An 18,847-nucleotide genomic window follows, 5' to 3' on the forward strand; every position below is an offset into this window, starting at 1 on the left:
TCCTGGGGTTTGGTAGGTCCTGGGTCGCTGGGTGGCAGTGTAGTGGCAGTGTGTCTGCGTGTGACCTGGTGACAGGGAAGCATCGCCCACTATAGGCTCTGGCCTCCAGGGGGGCTGGGGTACGCAGTGTGACTGGTGGTCGGAACACTGTACAAGGTACTTAAGTGGATTAGGCCGGGGGCTGGCTATAATGATTAGGGTGCCGAGGTTCAGGAGGTGGTGAGGCTCTGGCAGGGGGTGGTATGTAGCAGGCAAGACGTTGGGGCTCTGGTTGTACTGACCTCCTAGAGCAGGGGCGTCCAACCTGCGGCCCTCCAGCTGCTGCAGGACTACATCTCCCATCCTCCTCTGCCAGCCCCTTAGCTGAAAGAGCATTATGGGAGATGTAGTCCTGCAGCAGCTGGAGGGCCGCAGGTTGGACGGCCCTGTCCTAGAGTCTACATACTGGTCCGCCAGTACAGCTGCACGATCTACTGTGAGGTGCTGTCGGTCTCGCGTACTGCTGCGGGAGCCAGATCATAGAATTGTTCCAATAGGATGATCTGAAGCACATCCGCTACTGTAGCCACCTGGCACCCGTTCAACCATCCTTCAGCAGCCCGAGTCATGCAATGCACCCACTCTGTAAAAGGCTGTCCTTCTTGACAGAGTAAACCTCGAAATTTTAACCGGTGGGCTTCTGGGGTGATGCCGTATGGTGCCTTCACTCTCCTGTAGTTAGCACTGTCCTCTTCCGGGATAGCCTCATATGCCTCAAGTGCCCTCCCTGATAATTGACTCACCAGGAGCATGACCCAGCTGGTCTCCTCAACTCTTTGTATTCCACATTGTCTTTCGAATACCTGAAGATAACGGTTGATTTCTTCTCTGGTGTCGTCAAACTTTCGGATGGCATCTTAAGGTAGTTTCATATGGCCGGTGGGCTGTTGCTCATTCACTGTAAAAGTTCTGGCTCGCTGTATTTCCGCCATCCTCAGCTGCGTGGTTTTGCTGATCAACTTGGCGATAATCTCTTGCGGGGGTTTGGCTACACGCTGCTGGATTTCTGAGATTTCTGTCCCTTCGGACAGGACAAGGCTACCATATTTGCTCGATTATAAGACAAGGTTTTTTTCAGTGCACATGCTCTGAAGAATAACCATCGTCTTATATTAGAGGTCATCTTCTAATCAGACCTGAAATAGAGGTCTGACTACAAGACTATCCCCTGCATCCTCTCTGGCAGCCGGTGGAGGTCTGTGTTATGCTCATTCTTCTATGATGGAGTTCCGGCATCACATGACCTTCCGGTGCTCATTCATAGAAGCCCTGGTGGAAGTGCTTGCAGCAGCGGAGGTTGTCTGCACACATGGCGCAGATCTTCACCGGCTGCCACCGCTACACACCAAGGAATCTGAAGCACAGGGAGAAGTCTATGGGAAGCACTGGTAAGTCGGGGGAGAGTAAAAATGGTATGGGGGGTATAAGGGGAGGCATAGTGGCATAAAGGGGGTTAAAATTAATATCAGGGAGGTAGAGTGGCATATAGTAGGTTAAAAGGAATATCAGGGAGGTAGAGTTGCATATAGTGGGTTAAAAGGAATATTAGGGAGGCAGAGTGGCATATAGGGGTATAAGGCATATCTGGGAGCAGAGTGGCATATAGACTAGATTGTAACCAGTTTGTCATTGTATGTGTTTATAAATTGTTCTAATGAATGTAACAGTGCTGCGGAATCGTCCGGCACTTTATAAATAAATGTAATGTAATATAGGGGTATAAGGCATATCTGGGGCAGAGTGGCAAATAGGGAGTATAAGGGATGTCTGGTGGCAAAGTGGCATATCAGGGAGGCAGAGTGGCATATAGGGGGGTGTGACGGAACCCTCCATCGCTGGGGCCCCTGGAGAGGCCTGAGAGCCAGCCTCCTCCCTATCGACTATGGGCCCAGGGACTATGGGCCCAGAGACTTCTGTGTGTGGACACAGGGGGTCAGTTTCTACTGATTTTTCCCATGTTAAACTACTCAAAACTGTAATGTCAGCTGGACGTCCTGTTGTAGGAAGTAGGCTGATTGTCTTTGCATTGTTGATTGTATAGGTGTGAAGTATTTCCCCTGTTATTGTGTGATTTAGCCCTTGTCTTAAGACCCCTTGTAGGTATGACTAGGTGTCACTGCTGCATACCTAATTTTTAATTACACAACAGGTAGCTGTTAATCCTGTGAGCTCCTGTTATCTCTGTGTCCTGGCCATTGTTTGTCTCAAGCCAATTATTTCTCTATCATCATTCAAAATCTACATCCCCAACTAATGTAATTATTTATGTCTCATGTTATTATGTCTTTCCCCTGGATATTGTGTTGCAGGATTTGATCTAATTACTTCCTTCCTGGCATGGTAATTAGATCATGTGATATTTGTCTTGGCCCTTTTCTTACTTGTATATATAGCTCTGTATTTGGTTTAAATAAAGGAGTCCTGTTTTCACCTCAACATGAGTGTTGCCTGATGCTTGGGGTGGGCTGCTATGATCCTTTATTGTCCTTTTCAGGACAATAGCCACGCTGTGTAGCTAAGCTTCTTTGGATAGCCACAGTGACAACGCAACTCCGGTGCAGCGACGTCCCCCTTCTATCTACAACGCTGGTTCTGCCTGGTGCTGAAGGAGTTAATTGTTGGTGTCCCGGCAGGAGGAAGCAGCGTTTGGCGGGAGTACCCAGTCGGGGTACAGGTCGGTCCCGTCACATTGTTGGCAAGCGGTGGGATGCTTCCTTCCAAACGGGACATCCAAACAACCACCAGGATTGGTCATCCTTCGGGCAGAGAGGGAGCAACGTCATTATCCTCAGCTATGGAAGTGGAGATCAGATGACGTATGCAGGAGGCATGGGCCCAACCCGATGGACCTGTATCGGCTGAGGACGAGTTTCGGTGGAGGGATCATATCCATCGGCAACTCTGGTGGGAGACTCTGCAATGGGAACAGGACTACTAGGGTAAGTGCCTCCCAACCAGCGAGGACATTTACTGGGTTGCACGAATGCCGTTGCTGGGAGAGCAGTCCAGGGAGGAATGGGTGTCCGAGTTAGACGGGCTGGTCCAAACTGAGATGATGTGTGATGATGGATACAGGGCATAATGATGGTATGCAGCCCTGGTGGGTTGATGCCTGGAAGGTACAGAGCCCACGGAGGGCTATGATTTTGGCGGCCCGGGATTGTTATGGGATAGTCTTCAGGAGGATCCGGATTTCAGCAGTATAGTCGAGTGGCGGATTGAGGACATCCAAGATTTCAGGAAATTGGACCTCCCAGGTGCACTAGGACTGAGAGGTGATTTAGACTTTTTAATTACACAGGAGTGGGAACTGGAAAAAGCATATAAAAAACTGTTAGACGGTGTTCTGCAGTATGCCCCAGTGTCCATGTTTTCTGTGGATTTAATTGAATTTTCATCCGAGGATGTTAACCCAGGATGGGTGGATGAGATTGCAGTCTCCACACCTGGGTCCTCCAAATGCTGGGTAGTTCGCCCAGATCCACAACCCCCAGCTGAAGCGCTGACAACAGAGCGGAGAGCCACTGGCCTCTGCCCCGCACCGCTATGATCCTTTATTGTCCTTTTCAGGACAAGAGCCACGCTGTGTAGCTAAGCTTCGGATAGCCAAAGTGCCAATGCAGCTCCAGTGCAGCGACGTCCCCTTCTATCTACAACGCTGGTTCTGTCTGGTGCTGAAGGGGTTAATTGTTGGTGTCCCGGCAGGAGGAAGCAGTGTTTGGCGGGAGTACCCAGTCAGGGTACAGGTCGGTCCCATCACAGGGGGTATAAGGCATTTATGGGGGCAGAGTGGCATATAAAGGGGTATAAGACATAACTGGGGGCAGGTTGGCAAATAAAAGGAAATAAAAAAAACATCATAGTTTTTATTAAATATGAAAAAAATAGTTTACATGTGAATTAATATTTACTAGTAAAACTTTTTTCTTATAGGGTAGTCTTATATTCAGGCTTTCTTTTTTTCCTACATTAATATTCAAATTTTGGGGGGTCATCTTATAATCGAGCAAATATGGTACTTCGGCCTCCTTCCATCAGTTCGGTGATCAAAGTAGCTTTTGATTTGTTACATGCCGGCTTCCAGCAGTTCCTTTAAGGTGTTCCTTTCTAAGCTGCTGTAGTGCTGCTCCGTTCACTGTGACAAGGTTCCTGTGGTGGTTTGGATGTCCCGGTACCAAGGAAGCATCCCGCCACTGCCACCAAATGTGACGGGAGGTCCTGTACCCCGACTGGGTACACCCACCAAAGTTGCTTCCTTCCAGGGATTTCAGAAAAGAGTGATGATGAGAGATGGAGCAGGACTGTCAGAATAGAGCCATGCTGGCGCTGTAGCTGACCAAAATCTATCTGATACAGCGTATGTACTGTCCTGGCAAGGACAGTAATTTATAGCAGCCCACCCCAAGCATCAGACAGAACTCATGTTGAGGTGAAAAACAAAGAACAGTTTATTGTGAAAACTCACAGCCTTATATCCAAACTCTATCAGAGTAGGAGATAATCCCATCACCACAAACAATACCCTGCCCAGACAGCCGGGCGCCACAATCAGGCTTCCAAGCACAGCAATGCCTATATAACCCTAAATCGTTATTTTTGGGGTGATCCCAAGGGCCTCCCTCTCCCAACCACCCCTCCTCTGAGGGACTGTAAGTTCCCACCAAGTTCAACTTTAAACTGACAAATACATTTGACAGATCCAGGCAGAGGCGTATCTAGGGTATGGCACCTATGGCTCTTGCCATAGGCGCCATTTGAAAGGGGCGCCAGTGAGCGGCTTTCAAACGCTGTCTTTTTTTTTTTTTTTTTTGATGCGGAGGAGAGAGAGGCATGCCTAGCAACCGCTCGGCGCCCCTCATTCTCCTCCACGAGGCCTCTGCCTCCGTCCCGGTGCCGGCACCAGCGAGTGGCTTTAAACGCTGTCTTTTTATTTTTTTTTGATGCGGAGGAGAGAAAGGGGCGCCGCATCAAAAAAAAAAAAGACAGCGTTTAAAAGCCGCTCGCTGGTGCCCGCTGCTTCAGTGCTGAGCGCCGAAATATGACATCATATTAAGGCGCTCAGCAGTGAAGCAGCGGGCACCGCAGCAGTGCAAGAAGGCAGAAGCCTTGTGCTCCCGTCGCTGGACCCCAAGGTGAGAACTACAAAGGGGGAGAGGGGTTAGGGAGTGATAAGGGAGGGAGAGGGGTTAGGGAGTGATAAGGGAGGGAGAGGGGTTAGAGAGTGATAAGGGAGGGAGAGGGGTAAGAGAGTGATAAGGGAGGGAGAGGGGTTAGAAAGTGATATAAGTAAAGAGTGGATTAATGTGTGCATGCATTGAGTGAATGAGGGAGAGCATGAGTTAATGTGTGAATGTATTGCCTGAATGAGGGAGAGCATGAGTTAATGTGTGGATGAATTGTCTGAATGAGGGAGAGCATGAGTTAATGGGTGGATGAATTGTCTGAATGAGGGAGAGCATGAGTTAATGGGTGGATGAATTGTCTGAATGAGGGAGAGCATGAGTTAATGTGTGGATGAATTGTCTGAATGAGGGAGAGCGTGAGTTAATGGGTGGATGAATTGTCTGAATGAGGGAGAGCATGAGTTAATGGGTGGATGAATTGTCTGAATGAGGGAGAGCATGAGTTAATGGGTGGATGAATTGTCTGAATGAGGGAGAGCATGAGTTAATGGGTGGATGAATTGTCTGAATGAGGGAGAGCATGAGTTAATGGGTGGATGAATTGTCTGAATGAGGGAGAGCATGAGTTAATGTGTGGATGAATTGTCTGAATGAGGGAGAGCATGAGTTAATGTGTGGATGAATTGTCTGAATGAGGGAGAGCATGAGTTAATGTGTGGATGAGCTGTCTGAATGAGGGAGAGCATGAGTTAATGTGTGGATGAATTGTCTGAATAAGGGAGAGCATGAGTTAATGTGTGGATGAATTGTCTGAATGAGGGAGAGCATGAGTTAATGTGTGGATGAGCTGTCTGAATGAAAGTGTGAATTAGTGAGTGACTGTAAAAGTGTTTGTGTGTATCATAGATGTATAATTGTGGAAGGGCAAAGATGGCACTAGCAGGAGGTTTGAGCCTTGGGGACCAAGATAGCACAGATAAGGGTGTATATGGGACAAAGATGGCACAGGCCGCACTGTTTGGGGACAAAGTTGACTTGTGCTGGGCTATTTGGGGACAAAGATGGCAAATCATATGTGTGTGTAATTTGGGTGCTGGTCAGGTTCTATGTGGGCAGTGTGGATGCCAGGGCTGGCTTTGGGGTGTGCAACCTGTGATCTATGTCTGTAATTTACGGGGTTTTAAATATATCTTTTAATGCCGTGTTTTTATGTGAATTCCAATTGATCTATACCTGCAAAGCTGTGTTTTTGTGTTATTCTGTAGATCCATATCTGCTATGCTATGTTTCCATACATTATTTATGTATACCTGCAAATACAGGGTTAATATGTCTTATTCAGTTGATTAATGCCTGCAATGCTGTTTCCATGTATTTATTTGATCTATACCTGCGATGCTACGTTTCATATATTATTATTGTATACCTGCAAATATAGGATTTGTATGTCTGCTATAGGCAGCAGGGTCTAATATTTTATATATATATATTTATATATATATATATATATATATTTATATATATATATATATATTTATATATATATATATATATATATATATTTATATATATGGGCAGCAGGGACTAATATTTATATATAAATATGGGCAGCAGGGGCTAATAAATGGGTTTTAGATATTTGGACAGGGGTGCAATTTCAGTGCTTGCCATAGGCGCTATTTTCGGTAGATATGCCTCTGGATCCAGGTGATTTTGTTTTCCTGAACATCCAACATCAGACAGTAGCAGTTTGAGCTTACATTAAGCAATACATATGTGTATGTCAAGGGGAAACCGGTATCTTCATGTCTTTTTCTGAGATCCTGCATAGTTATTCCTCATTATTGTATACCTCATATGATTAAGGTGGAGATTGTTGTGTTAAAGGTAAGGTGTTCACGGCTATAGATAAATATGAAATACTTAATATTACCGTATTTGCTCGATTATAAGACGACCCTGATTATAAGACGACCCCCCAAATCTGAATATTAATTTAGGAAAAAAAGAAAAAGCCTGAATATAAGATGACCCTATAGGAAAAAAGTTTTACCAGTAAATGTTAATTCATCTAAACTATTTTTTTTTTTAATAAAAGCTATGATTGAGAAAAATATTTTGGTTTTATTTCCTTCTATTTTCCAACCTGACCCCCAGTTATGCACATCTGCCCCAGAAATGCCTTATACCCCCTATATGCAACTGTGCCCCATGATATGCCTTTTAACCCTCTAAATGCCACTGTGCCCCATATGCCTTTTAACCCTATATGCCACTGTGCCTGCCCCATGATATGCCTTTTGACCCCCTATGTGCCACTCTGCCTCCAGAAATGCCTTATACCCCTATATGCCACTCTGGCATTTAGAGGGTTAAAAGGCATATTATGGGGAAGAGTGGCATATAGGGAGGTTTAAGGCATTCAGGAGGCAGAGTGGCGTATAGAGGGTTAAAAAGGGATTTCTGGAGGCAGAGTGGCATTAAGGGGGTTAAAAGGGATTTCACAGAGCACTCTGCCTACAGAAATGCCTTATGCCCCCCGTTTAACACTCCCCCCCCTCCCTCCTCCTCCCTCCCTCCTCCTCCCTCCTCCAAACTTACCGGTGCTTCTGACTTCCCTGTCATGTAGCTGGGGCAGCGTGTAGATCCCACACACTTACGCTGCAGCCGGAAGGAGGCGTGGCTAGCAGCGGGGGTTGTCTGCGTCCACGCAGACAACCCCCGCTGCTAGCCACACCTCCTTCCTGCTGCAGCGGAAGTTTTCTACGCGAATCGCGTAGACAAATACACGCTGCCCCAGCTACACACCGGGGACTCAGAAGTACCGGTAAGTGGGGCAGGGGGGTTGAGACAGGAGGATCCAGGTCCCCTGCAGCTGCGAGGGATCTGGATCCTAGTCGTCTCATAGTCAGACCTATTTGAGGTCTGATTGTAAGACGACCCCGATTATAAGATGAGGGGTATTTTTCAGAGCATTTGCTCTGAAAAAAACCTTGTCTTATAATCGAACAAATACGGTAATTAATGTCTTTGTGCTCTATGTGTATTCCAATAACTTATCCCAACTAAAATGTCTTTGTAAAATTTTGCTATGGAAAATCTCTCTCTTATTAAAAGTTAGAAGTGAAAATGCATCCTACAGAAAGATCAATTGCTATACCAAAAGTCACATTTACACTATACATTTACTATTCTACCCCAATTAAGTTATGAAGCTTTCTCTGTCTTTTTGCACACTGTAGCGGTAGAATAGCCAGAGTATGTTGCAAAGGAGAAGTTACAAATTGAGTTGTTAAATGTACTTACTTTGGGACTACAAAATATGTTTTTACTTTTGGTCTTATAGGGAAAATCTGAATCAGTGGGAGAAAGTATCCAGGGGAGAAGACACTACAGTTTGGATTCCACCTCTATTGCTGGCAACAGATGTATCTGATTCTCTTCCTGTCAAGATATCTGATTAAATAGTATTCGCCCTAAAACACTGAATACTGAAAACTATACTGAATACCGAACCGGAGAACAGACCCCAATTTATCTTTATTTCCACTGGTCTTTTATTTTATAGCATTCTGGACCTTGTTTCAGGAAATAAGTGAAATGTATAACCTTATTATATTTATTACATGTTACATGTATAATCACTTTGCATGATGCTTAAGTCCCTTTTTTAAAAATAGAGAACAGTTTATGTTCTTTAACATTTACCTCAAACTATTTAACTCATTGAGTGCATTACGCATTCCCAAATGCACAAAAAGATATATATTTATATTGATGTGGTCTTTATCCTGATTATAAATATTATTATAGTTATAAAAGCACCATGACAATAGTAAATTCATTTTTGGGTTTATATTAAACTACTCAATAGATGATATCATAAACCTATTATTAAGTAAAATAATTTTACCTATTCTGGTGTGGAAGGGGTGGTATTTTTTCAGTTTTAATATAACCTGTTTACAATTGTGTTGGTATATATTATACTTTCAATTTTAAAAATGCTAGCATTACTGAACCTAGCTGCAAGGACACACATATAGTTCAGATGTTGCTGAAGGCACATACTCTATGAAGTGCAACCGTGCTGTACGTGGAATATATAACCTAACAAAAAGGATCACTCAGGTAAACATTGGGGGAGAGGATGTCACTAGAGGATCCGCCATTTTGGCAGAAGTTCGCTGGGAAGTTGTGTCTGTGGAGGTGCCGATGAAGAGAGAAAAGAAAAGAACAAGAAGATGCCAGACATGGAAGCAAAGCTGTGGCATATGGAAGTGGTCGGAAGAGAAGGTAAGGAAACATTCAGAGAAGAGTGGGAATGTAGAAGAGTGGGAGTAAAAGAGCCAGCAAAGTAAGGCTGAACGTTTTTAGTTTTTTTGCTTTGTTTTCATCCATTTTCAGAGATTCATATGAAGTGACAAAATGTACAAATCCACAAGTCTAATATATATATATATATATATATATATACATATACATATATTCTGGTCTTGGCCTGTTTTATGCTAAATTATGCTAACATTTATTAGTGAAATAATAAATAACCATAATTTTTACAAAGACATCTAACAGTACAACAATACATTTCTTTGATTATAGAAAACAGTTAAATTATGTAAATATGAATGCCAAGAGGTGTTATGATATACTTTATTAATACCTCTGGTGGTAAAAGCAATATATCAAAAAATATATCACAATGCAGAAAAGCAAATAAATCTTGTTATATATGATGAGTCTTACACAAATAAAAATACATCTACTAAGATAAGTATACTTTTTTTCTGTTTCTTATTGTTAAAAGTTGCTGTGAAGTACACTTTTTGTGTTTACTGCATTGGTTATAGAAAGTCCCTGAATCAATATATTGTCACACATTTCTTATTTATTTGATAACATGTGTACTTAGATTCAGAGTGGACCAGCATACCAAATGGTCCCTTTAATGTCAGCAGTGGCGTCTCCAGCTTTCATATTTAGGGGGGGCACATGGGGGGCCAGGAACCAAAGTATGGGGGCCAATTATAAAACGGTACATATACACTATATATATATATATATATATATATATATATACACACATATACACACACACGTTAGGCAGTTATTTCTCATTCTTTAATATTAGCCCCTGCTGATGACAATATATAGAAATATTACACCCTGCTTCTGATATATATTAATATTAACCCCTGCTGCGGATATATATTGATATTAGCCCCTGCTGCGGATATATACTTATATTATACCCTGCTGCCGATATACATAAAAATTATACCCTGCTGCCGATATATATTAATATTTGACCCTGCTACCAGTATATATTAATATTAGCCCCTACTGCCAATATATATTATTAGTCCCTGCAGCCAATATATATATAAACTTAGCCCCTGCAGCCAATATATATTAATATTAGCCCCTGCTGCCGATATATATATAAATACTAGACCCTGCTGCCAATATGAATATAAATACTAGACCCTGCTGCCAATTAATATTAATATTAGCCCCTGCTGCCAATATATGTTAATATCTCCCTCTCCCTCCCAAACTATCCTAACTACCCCCTCTCCCTCCCAATCTATCCTAACTACCCCCTCTCCCTCCCAATCTATCCTAACTACCCCCTCTCCCTCCCAATCTATCCTAACTACCCCCTCTCCCTCCCAATCTATCCTAACTACCCCCTCTCCCTCCCAATCTATCCTATCTACCCCCTCTCTCCCTCCCAATGTATCCCTATCTACCTCTTCTCACTTCCTATCTACCTCTTTTCACTCTCTAACCCCCTCCTAACTTTCTACCCTCCTCCCCCCCCTTTGAAGTTCACTTACCTTGGGCTTGTAGAAGTCCAGCGGCGGGATCGCGAGGTCTCTGTCTTCCTGGTTCTGCCGCAGTGTGCGCGGCTTCATTGCTGAGCGCCGGATATGACATCATATACCGGCGCTCGGCTTGAAATGCCGGCACTGCGACCAAGGCAGAGGCCTCGCGGTCGCGGAAAAGAGTGAGAGGCGCCGAACGGTCGCTGAGAACTTATTCCTCAGCGACCACTCGGCGCCTCTCTCTCTCTCCTCCGGATCTATTAAAAAAAAAAAAAAAAAAGACGGCGTTTCAATTGGGGGGGCACACCGGGGGGCACAGCATGATTTAGGGGGGGCCATGGCCCCCTCTGGCCCCCCCCTGCCGACGCCACTGAATGTCAGTGTCCAAAATTACTCTTGATTCCAGGTTGACAGGGAAACACTTTAAAGGAATTGTTCTGTAGTTACTTTCTAACTTTAGTTACAATACTAGACACCAAACCAACCCTACTTTCTTGGCACTTCACTAGCCCAAGATGGAAGAACAGCTTCCTATTTAATACTTTTTCCCTGGTAAAATGTTCACAGCTTTCTTAGCCTTTGCCATGCTGCATCCTTACCCTCCTTTCAGCATATCCCATCCTCCTCCCCCTTTCCCCTGGCATTCTTGGTATCCCATGGTTCCTGTTGTAATCCACATGGTTTTTCATGAAGTCAGCCATTATCCATTGTCTTAGATAAACAACAGATGTACACATCATCATTTCCTAGGTCTAATAAGGTAAATAAAACTTCAGATGACAAACAACACATCTTGTTTACATGACTTATTACACTCTGTCATGATTTATTCAACAAAAATATTGCCATAATGGAGAAGCTATGGGTAAAAAACTAAGCACACCCTTGCTGTTCTCATAGCAATTAAGATGCTAAGTAGCAGACAGGTGCTGCTAATCAAATACCTTGATTAATTAATCAGCAAGTGTATACAAAAACCAAAAACTGTCTGTGCTTCTCACCCTAATAAAATTGGCAACAAATACATAAACATAATATAAATTAGAGGTCAGCAAGTGTGACCACCTCTATAAAAGCCAACGTTTTAGCAGTTTGCATTCTGGTGTGTGTTAACAGAATGACAAGGAGGAAATAGAACAGCAATGATCTTAGAGAAATAATTATTGCTGCCCATCAATCTGGGCAGCAATAATTCAAATTGTTTGGAGGTGGCCTTATAACCCATAAGGCCATCTCCAAACAATTTGAAGTCCATCATTCTACAGTGAGAAACATTATTCAAAAGTGGAAAACATTCAAAGCAGTTGTAAACCTTTCCAGGAGTGGACATCTCAGCAAATCCACCCCAAGGTCAGACTGTGCAATGCTCAGAGGCCACCTGTGCGACAGGTAACGCTTAGCCGAAATTGGGTCATGCAACAGGACACTGATCCCAAGCGCACCAACAAACCTGCAACAGAATGGCTGAAAAAGAAAAAAAAATCAAGCTGTTGCAATGGCCCAAAGTCCAGACCTCAGCTTAAAAGAGCTATGCGTAAACAAATGCCTGCAAACCTCAATGAACTGACGCAATGTTGTAAAGAAGAGTGGGCCAAAATTCTTCGACAACAATGTGAAAGACTTATGAAGTCATACAGAAAATTATTACATAAATTTATTGCTGCTAAATGTGGTTCTACAAGATTTTTAATTATAAGGTATGTTTAATCATGCCAAGTCAGCCAGTACATGCTGAAACCTGGCTAGCTGCCCTCCTTGTGTATTGATGCTGCCAGCAGTATGGGGTCTGCGCATCACTTACAGCCACCCTGTACCAGCATGTACTGGCTCACTTGGCATGATAGGAGTGTGATTGCTAACAGCAATCACAGTCCCATCATGCCTAGGTTCCAGCATTTACTGGTTGCCTGGGTATAAAAGGAGTGTGATTGCTGCTAGCAACCACACTCCTATCATGCCAAGTCATATGGTTAATTTTTTTTGTCCAATTTTGGTGTTACTTACTTTTAATAAAAGTGTGGTTAACTCACCAAAATTGGAAAACAAAATACAATAACAATATTAATTTATATATGATTGTTGACAGCAATCACACTCCTATCATGCCCAGCCAACCAGTACATGCTGGAATCTGGGTATGCCTGAGATTGCTGTTAACAATCATAATATATATATATATCGTTATTAAATCTTTTGTACAATTTTGGTGTTTAACTTACATTTATTAAAAGTGTGGGATTTTTTTAATTAAAAGTGGGGGGGTCGTTTTTGGTTTCGGCTAAGTGAACCCTGAATTTTCGGTTTTGGTCCACTGGATTAACCTTGCGCAGAATACAGTAGGGACCCACAAAACAAAGGGACCAGTTTGTGAGAGGGAACCCGAAGGTTCAGATTGTGAGAGGATAGCTAAACCCTCTCCCCGACCTGGTAGAAAGGGCCGGAAGTCGTTTACTATCGGGTAGCATGACAGGTTGCATCCTGTAGTTCAGGAAAGGCGAGATACCAGAGGCGATGGATACATGGCTATTATGTGCAAACTCCACAGGTCAGACCAGTTATTCTGATGATCCGAAACATAACAACGAAGGTACTGCTCCAATGCTCTGTGCGAACGGAGCCACTCGCACAGAGCGGTTCGCTCTGTGCGAACGGAGCCACTCGCACAGAGCGAATCGCACAGAGCGAATCGCTCTGTGCGAATGGAGCCACTCGCACAGAGCGATTCGCACAGACATGAAGAATACTTACCTCCGGAACGCGTCACATCCGTCACGCAACTAAAAGAAGGCGGAGAGTGCAGAGCGTGTAGCGGAAGAGGGGAACGCTCGCGGAGGTAAGTAAAAGGTAATTTCCGTTATCGATTATTATCGATTTTATCGATTCGTTGTTTCAACCCTACTTCCCTTTAAGTGTTTATATCACATCTCCTCATTTCCTTTTTTTCTATAAGCTATATACAGCCTCAGATTGGTGATCATGAGGTTTTAAGTCCAGAGGCTGCCTGATGACACATGGACGACAGATGAATATCCTCGTACATACGCTATGTTTTTATGCACATGTAGCATGTAGTCAGCATATCCAGCGGCTTCATTATACATATTAAGATCCCTTAGTCTTTCCTGATAAGTGTTAGCTTACAAACCATTTCCGATTTTAGTAGCCCTCCTCTGAGCTATGTCAATATCCTCCACAGTACTGTTGATGGCTGCAGTCCTAACAACAAAAATAATTCAATTATGACCAGTGACTCATTAGCCCAGACCTCAGATGAAGCTCTGAGGAGCGAAACATGTCAGGGGGGCTACTTGTCTGAGTTTTTAATTAGCCTCTGTCACTGGTCATAATTGAATTATTTCTGTTGTTAGGACTGCAGCCATCAACAGTATGTACGACCTAATATTAGTGTTACACAGCTTATGCTACTGTGACGTATACCTTTTATAGTAGGACTGGTGACACTGGTGTTTTTAAAAATCCTTTTTTTTGGTTATACCTTTTAATAAACATATTAATAAAAGTCATGTTTTAGGGTGGGGTTATAATAAGGGTATTTTTTGATCCCGGGAACGGGATTGGTTTATTTGTAGTTGTAACTTACCCTTGTCCCCGCTGGGGCATTATTTTGGAATTGCTTTCTCAATTTGCTCTAACGGCTGTTCTTCCTCTTCAGTATTAACATTAGGAGGTTTAAAACATATCCCAACCAGTAGTTGATTTCCTTTCGTTGTCCCAAGCTGATATCTACTCATAAAGCTTCCACCTTTTCCTTGTCACCTTCTATTTGCTTACTATTACACTTTAGCTCATTGTTTTGTTTTTTTAATTTATTTTTTATTATTATTATTATACAAATAACAATGCATTAACAGTGACATGACAGAATTGGTACCTTGAAAGTAAAAGCTTTACATTTCCCAGATATTTATATAGGTCATTAACATGTCAATACTGAGTCTTAGTAAAACAGTAATATTAATCTTACATTTCCCAAATCATTTTACCAAGGTAGCTTATTAATCTATCTTTCTAATACTGATTTGTTGTCAACTATTACTAACTAAATAAATAGATGATGTATAGGCCAGGTTATTCATAAGATATCTCCAAGTCATAAATCAACCACATAAATGAAAAGAAGAAAGAAAAGAAACAGACTGAAAAGAAAAAGTACAGAACAAAAGGTAAGAGAAAAAAGAAGAAAAAAAAGAAAATAATAATTAAAGGGGTTTACTCACATTCGTACTCTTCATTCACACCACTCATTCCTTAGGCATTTTCATTCTTATATATTTTATAATCTCTTAGATTCCATATCCTTAAGAAGAAGATAGATTAGGGTATTTTGTCAACCATGGTCTCCAAACTTTATAAAATTTGTATAATTTATATTGCGCTTGATAATATCCACGCTCCATTAGACATTAATGGTTGATTTGATTAACAACATGCTCTGTACTTACTTTAGCTCATTGTTGACATAAAAGCATACTCCACCTCCCTTCCTGCTTTTTCTATCCTTCCTAAATAATATGTAACCATTTAACTGGCCAGTCATGCGTCTCATCCCACCATGTTTCGTTATGCCTATTATGTCATATTGCTTAGTGCAGGGGCATCCAATGTGCGGTCCGTGGGAGATTTCCCGGTGGGCCAGCCGGTCTTTGGGCCGGCAGACCATCATTCAAAGCGGCCGAACGACAGCTGCTTTGAACTTCATGTCTGGGCGGCTGCTTTTAATCCCTTCGTGACAAAGGCTGATTCTATTTTTTGTACCCTTCATGACAATGTCTGTTTTATCGTTTCTGCGGTGTTTGTGTTTAGCTGTAATTTTCTCTTAACCCATTTACTGAACCCACACAAGTTATATATTGTTTTTTTCAGGACAAGAAGGGCTTTCTTCAGACACCATAATTTTTTTCATATGATGTAATTTCCTATAATAAAAATAATAAAATATGAGGAAAAATTAAAAAAAAAACACATTTTCTCACTTTTATTTGAAAAATCTTTTATTCATCATAAAAAACTACTGAAAAAACCTGCTAAATAGATTCTACTATTTGTCCCGAGTTTAGAAATACCCAATGTTTTTATGTTTTTTTGCTTTCTTCTACACGTTATGGGGCAATAAGTACAAGTAGCGTTTTGCTAATTCAAAACCATTTTCTCTGAATCTGGTAATTCTGTCTCCATGTGGTATTTGGGGCATCTTTGAAGCCAGCAAATTAAATTTACCCCACCAAACCATATATTTTTGAAAACTAGACACCCCAGGGTATTTTAGATGCTGATAGTTCAACCCTTTCCATGCACTAATCCTACCACCAACCCTTGTCAAAGTTTGTGATAGTAATTGTTTTTGGTGTTTTTTTCACACACTTTGTACTTCAGGTGTGAAATTACAGCTCCTGGTATATGTTGCTGTCACACAACACCCCGATATGTGTTCAGCAACATCTCCTGAGTACATTGATACCCCACATGCATGGGTTTGTCAAATTGTTTGGAGGCAAAAGGGCCACATTTGGAACATGAGCAATTCAGTTTTTCAACTAGGAAGTTTTACATCTGGGTAAAGAAAAATGCTTGTACCCAACTATCAGTAGGGACAGGTTACAAGAAAGCCTGGCCTATCTCCAAGAAGGGATTTGATCTAGCACCTTAAGCGGTCCCTCATGCCACGGAATAGACACAGGGTTCACTTGTCAGTGCAAATAAAAACGCTTAAAAAATGGTGGAGCAAATAAAATCTAAAAAACAGTAAATGTAACAAAAAATGTAAAAAAAAAATACAAAAATGGAGCAGGAACAAAAAAAAAAAAAAATGGGAAACTGTGTGATACAACTTGAAGCAGTTACCGACACAGAGTGCAGGTTTTCCAGGGCAATCTGGACAGTAAAATGTGGTGTCCTTTCTTTGCTCCTGCTGTAGCATACCCTGCATCTCTTCTGGGGATTCTGCTTCTTTGCTGTAGGGGGGATTTTAAAAATAAAATGGGTAGCCCCAATTCTGCTGGCTCCCATCACCACTTGGGGACCAGGTGCATCATGGTACAAGATACTTGAAATTACTTGGAGCTGAAACTGCAAAAAAGACAGTTTCAGCCCAGTGTCTGCTTTTTTGTCCAACAAAAAAGCGTTATAGGTTGCAATTTGCATTAGATAAATTGCAACCTTCTTGTACCAGGCCTTTGTCTTCCTCATAATGAGGTAGGGCTGTAGGAGTTGATCTGACAGATCAACTCCACCCATGTTCTTATTATAGGCCCTGATGCACACTGGCTTTCTAGGGACCCCAGCTCTGCAACGGACAGAAACCTCCACAGTTCTCTCATCGTGGATGGTGCTCAGCATGCACACCTCTTTTCTGTCCCTGAACTTCAGTGCCAAAAGCTCCTCTTGACGTAGAGCTGAGGTCTCCCCCTTTCCTAGCCGGGTTCGTGCCAGGTGTTGTGGGAAACCCAAGCGGTTCTTTTTTATAGTACCGCAAGCTACCGTATCGAAACAATACAGCAGCTTGAACAAAGGGACGCTTGTATAGAAGTTATCTACATACAAGTGGTTGCCTTTGTTCATAAGGGGGAATATTAGGTCCCAAACAATCTTGGCACTGGTGCCCAGATGTTCTGGGCAACCTGGAGGGTCAAGGTAGCTATCCTTACCCTCGTATACACGGAAGGCATGAGTACACTCTGTCTCGCTATCGCTGAGCTTATACACCTTCACTCCATACCTAGAGCGCTTGGAAGGAATATACTGCTTGAATCCCAGCCTTCCTTTATATTTCATCAGGGATTCATCCACGCAGACATTCTTTCCAGGTGTATAAACCTCTGGAAACCTGGCAGCGAGATGGGTAATCAGAGGGCGGATTTTGTAGAGCCTATCAAACTGGGGGTGCTCCTTAGTTCGGCATAGGCTGTTGTCATTAAAATGCATGAAATGAAGAATCATTTCATACCTTTGCCTAGTTATAGTCTGGGCATAAATGGGGGTACTACAGATGGGGCTGGTGCTCCAGTAGGAGCCGATGGAGGGCTTTTTTATAATGCCCATTAACATTGTGAGTGCCCAGAATTGAAGAAATTCTGGCACGTCAATGGGAGTCCATGGCTGTTTTGCCCAAAAAGAATTGGGGCTAGCAGCACGGTGCTGCTGGGCATAAAGGTTAGTTTGTGCGACAATGTCTCCCAAGACATCATCTCCCAAAAAAACCTGCACAAATTGCAGTGGAGTGAATCCTGTAACATCAATATTGATGCCAGGAATTCCAGAAAAAGGATGGATAGCTGGCTTGTACCTATTAGGCGCTACCCATGCCTCTGGTTCACTGCCACGACTACGTGTGGCAGGCGTCCTAACAGCCACAGATACATCACTAGATGTATCTGTGCACTGACCAACGTCAAAATCTGACGCTGTATCAGTGGCCTCAGAATCTGTGGCCAAAAAGGCATACGCCTCCTCAGCCGTATACCTGCGCTGCATGGTTACAATTGCAGCAAAAATAGTGGGGAAGGAAAGGGTTAACGGCTCTAATAAAAATAATAAAAAAACACCTAAAAAAAGTAAAAAAAAAAAAAAAAGTAAAAAAAAAAGAACCCCAAAAACAATTGCCACTATGCAAGATCACTGTTTATGCAGTGATCAATGGCAATGAAGAGGATAATATTGAATGGGTGGCTCTTATAAGAGCCTTTGGATCAATATATATATATATTTTATTTTATTCAGAATACCTATCACACACACCGATCTGTCTCTCTCCCTCACTAGAAGCAAGTGAAGGAGGGAGTCAGATCCAATACTGGTCAAAGGCAATGTTTAGAAAACATTGCCTTTGATTTAGCA

At 42.6% G+C, this 18,847-nt stretch overlaps 1 protein-coding gene and 1 non-coding gene across 2 annotated transcripts in view; one reads left to right on the forward strand and one right to left on the reverse strand.

Annotated features, from left to right (window-relative positions):
* The window catches only part of LOC149282087 (cAMP and cAMP-inhibited cGMP 3',5'-cyclic phosphodiesterase 10A-like), a 314,224-nt gene extending 305,598 nt beyond the window's left edge, over positions 1-8,626 (forward strand). The window contains exon 24 of the mRNA XM_089498623.1: positions 8,509-8,626. Coding sequence (XP_089354749.1) covers positions 8,509-8,626 — 118 coding nt within the window. The remainder of the gene's footprint in view (positions 1-8,508) is intronic.
* Positions 8,627-16,580: 7,954 nt separating this feature from the next.
* On the reverse strand, positions 16,581-16,710 carry LOC149282089 (small nucleolar RNA SNORA35). The gene has a single exon (XR_016277993.1). It is a non-coding gene; the product is annotated as a small nucleolar RNA SNORA35 (small nucleolar RNA).
* Between the last annotated feature and the right edge of the window lie 2,137 nt (positions 16,711-18,847).

This window comes from Sceloporus occidentalis, unplaced genomic scaffold (assembly GCF_023333645.1).
Source record: "Sceloporus occidentalis isolate IW3139 unplaced genomic scaffold, rSceOcc1.0.p SCAF_123, whole genome shotgun sequence".
Classification (NCBI taxonomy): domain Eukaryota; kingdom Metazoa; phylum Chordata; class Lepidosauria; order Squamata; family Phrynosomatidae; genus Sceloporus; species Sceloporus occidentalis.